The sequence below is a fragment of the Scardinius erythrophthalmus genome (assembly GCF_964197995.2).
Source record: "Scardinius erythrophthalmus genome assembly, chromosome: 1".
In the NCBI taxonomy this organism is placed as follows: Eukaryota; Metazoa; Chordata; class Actinopteri; order Cypriniformes; family Leuciscidae; genus Scardinius; species Scardinius erythrophthalmus.
The window spans coordinates 28,912,350-28,924,549 of NC_138221.1; the positions used below are offsets into that span (position 1 = coordinate 28,912,350).

Here is a 12,200-nt window from a genome sequence, read left to right on the forward strand (position 1 = left end):
CAGCATGCATCACATTTATCCGTTTGTTTATGTTAAAACTGAGTGATCAAAATGGATGGGAATTTTATATGCAATTCAAATGCAGAAATCTTAAATTGAGACCTATATATGGATTGTAGCGATCTCTTAATAAGATGAAATAAAAGTTCATATAAACCGCTAGCAAACCTCAACATGGGCCCCTGAGAGCATCACCAGCGGTTGCCTGGTTACGGGGCCCTTAAGCCAGGTGAGAAAATGTCATGGTAAATTAGGAGAATCTCTTTGAAGTTTCTTCATGAAAAGAAACAAAGACTTTTGAAACAAAAGCTCAGATGTGCCGTTTTGTTGTGGGATTTCACTGATATTTTATTATCTGAATATAAAGAATAAATAACAGTTCTTAAATCTTAATTTACAGGATAAATCGTTGTCGGAAAAAGCAGCCGTCGCAGCTGCGAGACGTTAAAAATCCATAATAAATTTTGAGGTCGTCACATCGACGTGGAAACCTTATAAAACATCTCAAACGGCTCCACGGCCATTCTCTCTGCAATATAAATACAACGGTAACCAATATTTTCCACAAATACAGTAGACTCTGGATAATACACATAATACTGGCTTTTTACAAGTAGCTAGATCATTACATGATGGCACCACATATACATACAATACATTCATACACATGATAGTGCATAAAAAAATAAAAGGGAACACTTTATAATAACTTACATTAACGGCATTAACAGACAGTATTATATTACATAATGCATAAATTGTCAGCTAATACATTCAAACAATTGCTCAAATGTTATATCCCATATATTTATATGTGACTATATATATATATATATATATATATATATATATATGACATATATAGTCACACACACATATACATATACAAACATATACATATATATTTAAAGTTAATATAAAGTGTTACCAAAATACAAAATAAAAACATTTTCATAACTTAAGTCCAGAAATATAAATCAGATTCGATTTTCTATAATGTTTTTCTTTTTTCAAGAAATATACCAGAACAGAGTTTTTAAAACTGAAATCCAGAAATACATATCAGATTACATTTTGTACAGTAATAATTATCAGAACAATTTTCCATAATTTAAGTCCAGCGATATGTATCAGCTTAGCTTATGTCCATACACATGTTTCAGATTAGAGTCCAGAAACATATATCAGATCAAACTCTTTTTGTTTTCTCTCTCTCCAGAAATAAGCATCGTATCGGAGTCTTTATGAATGATGTCCATTAATTATCGCTCAGTTGGCGCACGAGCATTTGCACTCAGTTATGATGGGATACTGCACCGGTATCCACGCGCACTTGAGCGCGCCTCTCCTCTGAACGCATCTCCACCGCAGGAGCGTGATGTGCGTGGATTTGGCCGGTTTGCACACCATGCCCTCCGGAACCGAACACGAGCGCTTACTATAGCAACTCCCCGCGCGGACGAAGCGCGGCCAGAAGCGCGAGCCGAGGTCGTTCCACGCGTAAAGCACCGGGCAGAAGGAGTAGGACCACAGCCACATCTGCAGCCTGCGCTTCAGCTTCTTACTGGCTTTGCGCTTTTTACCCCACTGCACGTCAAAGTCCAGATTCTTGATGTCTTTGGGCATCAGTCCGGCGGGGTTCTGCTGGAGGTCCAGCTCGTCCAGGTCCTCGTTGCCCGTGTAGCGGTCCTGAGGAGGGCTGATGGAGAGGAAGCGACTGTCAAAGTCCCCGAGCGCGCTTCTCAGCTCGGTCTCGTTGAGATCCCTCTCCCGCGGGTCGTAGACGGGGTCGGGGTCCTCCTTCAGTTCCAGCAGGGGTAAAGTGTCACTTGGGATGGGTCTGAGGAGGTAATAGTGCTGACACTGAGCTAAAGACATCAGCAGCAGGTACACGGACACCAAACACTGCTGGAGATCCATGATGATGCGTTAAAGCGTGGAAATCTTTGCAACACAATCTTTGCAACTTTATCCAATGCAAAATCCGAAGTGCGTGAGAGTTTCGAGCGCTCAGACACCGGGTCTATCCATCCATGGCGCGTTTATTTAACATGTGCATCAAAACTCGGGTCTATCGGGTCTCCACGAGATGCTGGTTTTCACCAAGGCTGTTAAATGCATCCGAATCGCGCGCAGCATCACGCTTGAAAGTCCCGCGCGCGACGCATCTGCCTGTCCTTCTCGTCGCGAGCCAAACCTCTGAGAATGCCACTCTCACGCGCGCGCCTCTGATATATACACGCGCGGCCCTGTGATGTAATACATCGGCTCTGTTTTTTTGAATGTTTGCAGGAGATTCCCCGACACCCCCTCTCAGATAGAGAGAGAGAGAGAGAGAGAGAGAGAGAGAGAGAGAGAGAGAGAGAGAGAGAGAGAGAGAGAGGCGTGTCTGAAGCCGCTGCGCCCCCTGTCGGCCTCCACACGTACGCGCTCTTCGGGGAGAAACTTCAGGGTGGGAGTTAATATTAAATACTATACTTTTTTTTTTTAAAGGTACTTTACTGGCATCATTGTAATACATGCAAAAATGTTAAATATTGTAGTGAAAAGAAAAAGGGAAACAAAAATAATAACAACATCTATTTATCAATCTATCTATCTATCTATCTATCTATCTATCTATCTATCTATCTATCTATCTATCTATCTATCTATCTATCTATCTATCTATCTATCTATCTATCTATATGTCCTTCAGCAAAGCTGTTGCCCTCAGGATTCTCCATCAGGACTGAATCTGAAACAAGTGTTCTGAAAGTCTCTTTGAATAAAAACAGCTACTAAATCACCTCATACTGCTGTATCTATCTATTTGCGACTTCGAGAAGCACAAACATGCAAGTGTGCGCTCAGGCCGTGGGGAATAAAGCCATAAAACACTCTGTCCAAATGAATCCAAAACGAACATCTCCCACCAAGCCAGCGCCGTGGAAACCTCGACATTCTGTCAAACGCTCGTTCTCCGAGAATCATTTAATGGAAGAAGTGACCTGCCATTCCACTGGCCATAAAGCAGGCGGAGAGATAAATGCATCTCTGTTTCTGTCTGAATGAGCTAATTCACACTTCAACTCAGTTACTTCTGCACGAAGAGACCGAGAGAAGTCTGGGATACAAGTCACAGGTGTATTTTTAGCCTGACCGGGCATTGTCACAACATAAAACACACACATAATAACATGCTTGGATAAGTGCAGCCGTAACTCAAAAACTCCTGCTTTCATTCTAAATTTCTTTCTCAAAGAAAACAAGATGTTTGTCTTAAAAATCTTTCGTCTTTCATTCAATCATAAATGCATAACAGAAGTAAAATAGGTACTAAATGTAAACACAAATGCAAATGCCACTTCATGTTGAGTTAAGGTTGAAATTCAAAATCCTTTTCATGACCAGCTCACTTCAACCCAGGAGTTACTCACTTAAAAACCTAAAACCATTTTGCGAAGTGGCAAAAGATCAGCATTTGGCTTTGGTTAACCTCACCGTCTGTCACATACGATTCCCTTGATTCTCTCCTGGAGTTTTATCAATGTCAAAATACATAAACGGTGACGCATTTACCTGTCATAGTCAGAGATATCAGAGCTCACGCCGGCACCGAGATGTTTTCATTTGAACGATTTCGACTAATGGTTTTGTCTTTTCTACTGTTGCTTATGGCAAGAGGGTCATCATGGGTTTTCTCATGTCATGAAACACACCAGACTCCTTTAATGGCAGAAACCTTATACACGGCTACCAGAACACACATATTTATACAGAAATACAAGGACGGTGTGCGAGTACCAAAGTAATCTTAATCTTGAAAAATGGCTTAAAACACTGAATGCTTCAAAAAATGCATTAAAGTTCTTAAATGACAACAGAAAGGTTAATAGAAAAGCGGCGTAGGCAATAACGTCAGCTGCGAAGTGACACACTCGCCTCCTCTCACTCACTCGTCTCATTCGCTCCGGTTAAATAGTGCTTGTATTGCGCATAATTTGACTAATTACAGGTTTCGCGCTCACACATAAAGCCGCATTTAAAACAGCTTGTGAGTCGCAAGTACCAAAATGAGTGGCTTACTGCGCTTACACGGCCAAATACACACAAAATTATGTCAAAATGGCCGCCTTGGTGAGTATTTAGTTAAACACATTCAGTTTTGGAAAATAATTAGTTGACACAGATAACACATGTTGTGTAAAAGTATACTGGATCCGTGCATAAGCTCTTAAAGTGACAGCAGCCTAATATTCCTGCTGTCTGTCATGTCAATCAATGAACAAAAGACAAAGAAAATCATATCTTTTGTAACTAATTGTAAGCATTAATCTGTATTTTTTTTTAACAATAAAGACTATCCAGTGTTATTTTACATTTGATTACTTTAATTTCTGTAGTTTCTTAACTGAATACTAACATACTGTTAGACCCACCTGAAAAAAACGTAAAGCCGTGTTCATTTCATATCTCTCTTTGATATGATCATTCTATTGCATTTATTTGTGCTGTTGTTTGAAATTTGTTTATTTGTTCTTATTTTATTATGGTCTTTTTTTATGAAAATTAAATTTTGCATTGAAGAAAAGAAGACTTTTGTTTGTATATGCTGTCAATTATAGATTTTTGTAAGAAAATCGGAATCTGTAAAAATCAGTATTGGCAGGTCACACCAAAAAAAAAAAAAAAAAAAATGGAAATCAGAATTCAATTCAAATCAGAGCCAATAAAATTGCAATCGGTGCATCTCTAATCATTATTACATGTTCAGGTCTTTAGCGCCCCGGATCTATATCTAACATGGCTGGATCTCTACCTGTAGTGATAATATAAAACTCTCCAGATATTAGAGTAACAGTTACAAAAGAGTAAAATAAAGCATATTTTGTTACCTTTTGGAGCTTGAAAGGATTCAATTTGAGCAGATGTTTTATACCATCATCACTGTTCTCCTCAGAGCTCATTTCACAGAATATTCAGCATCTGGATCAATATTCGCCATCTCAAACATATTCTCAAAACTATCATTTTCAACATCTTCAAAATCAATATTATGATCACTGACAGCTTCTTCACCAGATCCACCATCAAGTGACAATGACACTAATATTTGATTGCGTTCAGTTCTTGTTCTGCTGTAAATCGCTGAGTCATTTCAAGTTTTGCTGATGATTCTTCCTATTCTTTTGTTTTCTGCCTGCGGTGACTATGAGTGAAACGTCACTTCATCATTGTGTCTCAGACACTGCTACCTTATGGAATAAAGGGGAATTGCATTAATTCAGTCATCAAAGATTCGATTATTGTTGTGTGGGAAAAAATATACTTACACTTTTACACACCTAGGGCTCGTTATTTAATTCAATTAAAAAATGAATGGGATTCAAGCATTTTTTTTTCTGGTTATATTGTTTATGAATTAATTGAGGAATACTTGATGATTTAACTTAAAAATGAATGAGGAGGAGGGTAGTGAATGGCATCCTGGGTCACTAAAGACCCGAGGTATGCGTTTAAGGGTTAAAGAACCATTCTTAGTTCCCTACAGAACCGCTCAGTGGAAAGTTCGTTAAAAAAAAGCTACTTAGTGTGTAGTACTACTCACTTAGTGTGAATACATTTTTAATAATCTAAAGAACATTTTTCCTCTATGAAGAAACTATTGTGAAATGGAAAGATTCCATTCATGTCAAAAAGTCTTTATGGAACTATCAATGCCAATAAAGAACATTTCTTTTTTAAGTGTAAGAAAGTAAGAAATACCTGTAGCTATGATTCTGTACCATTACAGACACATTTCACAGCTGAAAGATCACATCTGTCTGTGGCTTCACTGTCACTTCTGTTCCCACAATCCTCTGAGCCTGTTAAAGACACAAACACACACATGCAAAACTTGCCGCCATGATGCTATAGCATTGCTATGTGGTTCTTAGGTTGTCAAAGATCTTCTAGTCTGTAGAAGTGACTCGGTCGGGTTCCCCCTTAAATGTGTGTCTATGGGATATTTATTTTTTCACCTGTTTTATGGTCCAGCAGGTGAAAATGGTAAATCTGATGATTTAAAACAACAAAATAATAGCACAGCTCTCCTCAAAAAGACGATGATTCATGAGGAATCATGCATGTCATCACTAACCCCAAGTAATAGTAATAGATGATTTTAATTTAGCGTGCACCACTCATTAAAGGTCTACACTGATTCCTGTGGCTTGTTCACATCATTTATCTCCTCAATTACAGTCTCCACAGTCATGTCTAATTGAGGCCACATTACTGAATACACACACACACTTGAATTAAGGTGAACAATTTGGTCTTTTTTTTTTTTTGTTGGTATTTTTAACTCTTACATTATATTCCAGGTTACGTTGGAGTGAATGATTCCTCAAATCATGTATTTTGTTAAAAAGAGGTGTGCTGTTACTTTACAAAACAAACTGACAATTTATACTTTGCCACTCTTAAAACTAAAAGTTCTATATGGAATCTTAAACGGTTCTGTCAGACGCATTATATTTAGAACCTTTTAGAGGTTCCCAATATTGGATCATTTTTTGGGTTTAGTTTTCATTTATTATTTTTGTTTTAATAAATTTCAATCACATTTTATGAATTAAACAGCTCATAAACAAACTTTATCACAAGAAAATTAAAATAACCCCTTTAACATGACATTTCTCTTTATATTGAACCTTTTTGGCATGAAGGGTTCTTTAAAATTGAGAGAAGAACTCTACGGTTCTATATAGAACCTAGGGCTGTTTTCGACTAAGGATTTTCATAGTCGAATCTGATTCGTTAGATTTTGCCATAGTCGACTGATAATGGAACCTTTTTTTTTTTTCTTTTTTTTTTTAGATAGCAGCTAGATTTTTTCCATTTCAAACAAAAGAGCTAAAAAACACATATATATCACACATATATCATAACATTTCATAAACATGAGGAGCAATATGAGAGAGAAATTTGGTGATGGTTGTTTAGGTACATTAAACCACGTAAAGCTTTTTCACGCCCATGAGAACCGCGTGGAGTCAACTCACAGCCGCTCCGCTGCCCTGCTGAAAATGTGAAGCAGAAACGCTTAATATCAGATAACGTCCATAATAATTGGACTCTGGGTTCGATTTTTTGACCATTTTCAGTGGTTATGAGGAGCAATATGAGAGGGAAATTTGGTAATCGTTGTTTAGGTACATTAAACAACGTAAAACTTTTTAACGCACATGAGAACCGTGTGGAGTCAGCTTTTTAACGCACATGAGAACCGTGTGGAGTCAACTCACAGCCGCTCCGCAACCCTGCTGAAAATGTGAAGCAGATTTTTGAATACATTTTTATTTATTTACATTAGTAAGCTACAGGACATCGTCTTTCAAAACATGACCTGAAAAAATAAAATAAAAATGGTACCCAGCCCTTCTGAAAATGCGAATGCGTCTCTGTCCCCAGCACATTTCAAACCAAACTGACGCCCATGTATTCGACTATGAGGTTCATAGTCGAATCAGACCTCTCCGAATCGAATCGTCGAATCCTCGACTATTAGAAGTCAGCCCTACTGAACACAAAAATCCCATAGACTTGCATTGAAAGAGAGACTTGAATACGGCCAGTGAAAACAACTATCCGATCGGCACCTTAAACCACCGGGGAATGTTTGGGGTTTTGCTATAAAATAAAACTATCCAAGGCATTTAAGAGGCCCGTCTTCTCGTGTTCCCGTGAGGCTCTCAGACAGCAGCGTTCTCACACACCGATCCCTATAAACTCTCATTTAAACACACACTGTGTCAAAACAAGCTAATTAACCAAATCGCACTTTAAATCCGTACATGCTGTGGAGGCATTACAGTGTTTAAAGGCTGTTTCACAGGCCATTATTAGAAAGAGAAACATCTACTGTGTGCTGCTTTCTCATGTGTACAAACAGTGCAGTAATATGAGCCAAAATACTGTTTCTGCTGTTCTAGTAATTATATCATCTCAGTCGCGTCTCCATAATGCACACAAATTCACAAAAAATCTCAAGCACTGTCAATGTCAATAGGTGTCTTCATTCAATATCAAAAATCAGTCTGATGTAAAATAAAATTGTGTTTTCAAGGCGCCAGGCTGCTAAAAATGACCATTTCTGAGAAAGAACTAGACGCTGATAAAGTTTCTTCATGCCATTGAACCTTTATGTTCGATTGTCTTACTATAGTTCAACCAAAAAGTTTCTTCATGCCATTGAACCTTTAGAAGATATTGTTTGCAAAAACAACATTTGACACCAAATAAATCTCTTCTGCTCACCAAGGCTGCATTTGTTTGATCAAAAATACAGTAAAAACAGTAATATTGTGAAATATTATTACTATTTAAAATACCTGTTTTCTATTTGGATTTATGTTAAAATGTAATTTATTCCTGTGATCAAAGCTGAATTTTCAGCATCATTACTCCAGTCTTTAGTGTCACCTTCAGAAATATAATATGATGATTTGATGCTCAAGAAACATTTCTGATTATTATCAATGTTGAAAACCAGTTGTGCTGCTTCATATTTTTTAGGATTCTTTGATGAATGGAAAGTTCAAAAGAACGGCTTTTTTTTTTTTTTTAAATAGAAATATTTTGTAACATTATAAATGCCTTTACGGTCACTTTTGATCAGTTTAATGCGTCCTTGCAGAATATAAACTGCTTTTTTCAACTGAACTGTATAAAAGAACTGACTCAAATGAATCACTTAAATGCTTAATTTGAGAGAGAGTGAGCAACATTTAGATTACGCAAACTGCAGTTGAATCCAACAACATACAGTGTGTAAAAATAGATGTATGAACAATTGTTTCAATAACACATGAATAATGAATCAATCAACGCACCTCACTGTGTTATCACTGCAAGCTTTCACATCAAAAATACACCATGATTGTTAACTTCACATGCCAGTCAGACCGTCTCTCCTGTCTAAGTGTGCGATTCCTGGCTGCAATGTTGACTACACCGATAGTCAAGAGACTAATGCCGGTATCAGACCAATATCTGAGCAGTGCTCGTGCTGTCAAGGTTTGAATAATGTCCGTATGTTTCTCACTCTCACAGTTTCTCCGTCCCATAACACATGACATCAGCAGTTATTTCTGTCCGCAGCGCCATCAATGTGCCTTTCAGTTCAGGTGAGCCGGGAGCAGAAATCTCCTGACGGGACATTCTGACAGGTGAATCACACACACACACACACTGATGCAACCTGCTCGCCGTTAAATAGGTCTTTCTTAGCTCTGAAAATAAACAGAACGCGGTTTGATGGATGGTGGGCGCATGTGTCGATGCCCTGTGCGTGTTTAATGAAGCGAGAGGTGCGCGTACTGAGATAGATGGAGACGAGGACCGCAGGGGCTCAGAGGACGCACGGGGGGAACAACTTCATTTCAACTCTACAGGAACAGCGTCCCATAACAAAACCAGCAGATTTTCTAAGGAGCGTCACATTTAGGCTATGTCTACATCAGGAAACACTTGAAAACGGCCTTTCCGTTTCGACCCATCTCACAGGAAACGTTCTGTCAATGTTCCCTCAAAGTTATGATCAGCTGTTCTTCCAGTAATGCTAATAGAACGTTTGTTCAAAGTGATCTGGTACTGCTCTTAAAATGTTAGCACAAAAACGTTATTTATACATCATTCATGGAATGTTTTTGTCTGAAACATATTAGTTGGACGTTTGTCTAACATTTTTTAAAAGTTACTACTTGTTTCAGAATGTTTAGAGAACATTTAAAAGTAACAATACCGATATGTTCCCAAATGATAAAACGGAATATGTCCTTAACATTTGCATAACTCAGGACAATGTTTTTAAAACTTTTCGAAGTCTGGTTGAAATATCATCCGAAATATCGTTTTTATAATGGGAACATTCTTAGAACATATTTTTGCTAGCTGGAGAAATGCTCTCAGTTTTCCAAAAGCTGCTTGTCTTTTCTGAATTTCTGAATGTGTTCGAGAAAAAAGTCTGATTCAAGCGTTTACAATCAAACTTATTCTCGTTGATCGGATTATTTCGGGTCTACACAACCCCGAAATTTCATTCGGATCGAGTTCAACTGATTGAGGTGTTTGCATGAAGGCTTTTCAAACCGACTGAGCCATAAATCCGATTATAAACATATTATTAGTGTATATAAATGTAGCTACTGGTGCATCAAGGTCACAACTCTAAATCATCATTCCATGTATGGACTTAAATGCAAATGCCCTCATGTCTTGCACAATTGCGAGTACATTTTCTGTCATCTTTGAAGGAATGTAATATGAAGATTGTACAAAATAACATTTCTGACACAACAACTTTCAGAGTGTTTGGCACGGATATGACAATGTTGATATGCTTGGTCTTTCTTGGCAGAATAGATCTGTTGCTGTAGTAGAGAAAGTACGGGACTTGCTTCTGCCAATATATATACGACAGTCTGCTGTGAGCTAGTAAGACATGCTGCTGCTGTACAATATAGTATACATGAATTACCTGTGGCAGATCTATACAGGTGGAGCTGGGGAAGAGGAAGGGTTTCTGAAAGTATGCAGTGAGCTCATTGGCTACTGATACAGCAGGAACCAATCAGATGTGCCCTATAGAGAATGATGTGATTGCAACCATATTGACCGAGTTAAGGACTATCTATCAGCCTGCGCCATCTAGAGTTTCATGACTGAACCTTTGTATTTGTCTTAAGCAAAACTGTGCAAGTGAATAGCAGGAACATACAACCATATGGATATCTATCATGCGTCACATGACCAAAAACATGCGCCATCATTTTCAAAAATCTTTGTTTTACCAGTCCACACAACAACGCAGAAAACGGTATTCTCAAACGTATCCACTTGGAATCCCCCATGCCCTTGGCATTGCAAGCGCCATGATCATTTTGAGCAACAGGAATCCCAACCATCAACTGTCACACATTCGCATTTTGCCTAGTAATAGTGCACAAAATAAACTTAGATGTAAACTTAGAATAAACTTGTACTGAGATGTATTTCATGGAGTATGTGTTTGTATATTTGTCCATGCTAAAAGTACGTGCTCATTATTCACAGTTTCTGTGAATAAAAAAAACATTAGACAAAAACACACTGTTCTGTTCCTGCTCTTTTTTATTTTATTAGTCATTAATGTGTACTAGAGCACCAGAAATTGCACAATAACCATAAAAAATCAGCAGCTGAGTAGGACAGACCACACAACTTCCTTTAATTCTCAAATAAATGAGTGTAAATAAAGACTAAAAATCAACTGAAACTTGATCAGTGGGACACCAGCCTTAAAGCTACACTGTGTAGGATTTTCTCCCATCTAGCGGTGAAATTGTTTATGACTACCAACTGAATATTACTTTCTAGCCCCTCCCATTCCGAGGGCGTTTTAACTCCTACGGTGGCTGTATTATTTCAAATCTGCCGGCAGTCGTGAGTAATCTCCCCCTCGCATTCGTCACGGTGCCACTGAGTGTAAAAACGCGAAAGGCGAAGCTTGAATTTCCAGGTATGTCCCTCTTTGGCAAATGCATTTTCAAGATGGAGGCGCAACATGGCTGCCACCATTCAAGCGACTCGCTCGTATGTATTCTAAATGGCAGATTCTACACTTACGAGAATACTTGATTAGTTGGTAGAAGTAATTACACATTAATGAGCACATATCATTTAGAAAGAACGTGTGTTTTGCAAAGAATCAACTTAAATTACACAGTGTAGCTTTAATGAACAGAATAAGGACACTAGAGAGAGTGCTAGACATTTTAAATGACAAAAAAACACAATAAAACTACTGAAACTTTATTAAAAAAAATACCTCAAAATATTAAGAAAATTTTAATAGAATATCAATAATACTAATATAACACAGGTGCAAAACTACACATATTTTAAATGGACAGTGCACATTAATGGACGTTGAGATGCAAATTAGCCCCTTAACGCCTGAATTTATAAAGCTGTATAAAAAAAAAAAATTCTGTGTGTTTTTGACTTTAAGTAGATGGTAAATAATGTTGAGATTATCAATTTCACTTTTGCACAACAAATAAATAGAGATTTTGGTATGTTGCAAATTTGCGACAACAGGCATTTAGGGTAATTTTGGTATGTTGCAAATTTGCGACAGTGGGCATTTAGGGTATTTTTTTACAAATGGAAAAATTAATAAAACACATTTT

At 37.8% G+C, this 12,200-nt stretch overlaps 1 protein-coding gene across 1 annotated transcript; it reads right to left on the minus strand.

Annotated features, from left to right (window-relative positions):
* Positions 1-1,269: 1,269 nt before the first annotated feature.
* Positions 1,270-1,920, minus strand: nog1 (noggin 1; the record flags this gene model as incomplete). The annotated part of the gene is made up of 1 exon (XM_081358809.1): positions 1,270-1,920. One exon carries the CDS (start codon positions 1,918-1,920, stop codon positions 1,270-1,272), a length of 651 nt encoding a protein of 216 aa, XP_081214935.1.
* Between the last annotated feature and the right edge of the window lie 10,280 nt (positions 1,921-12,200).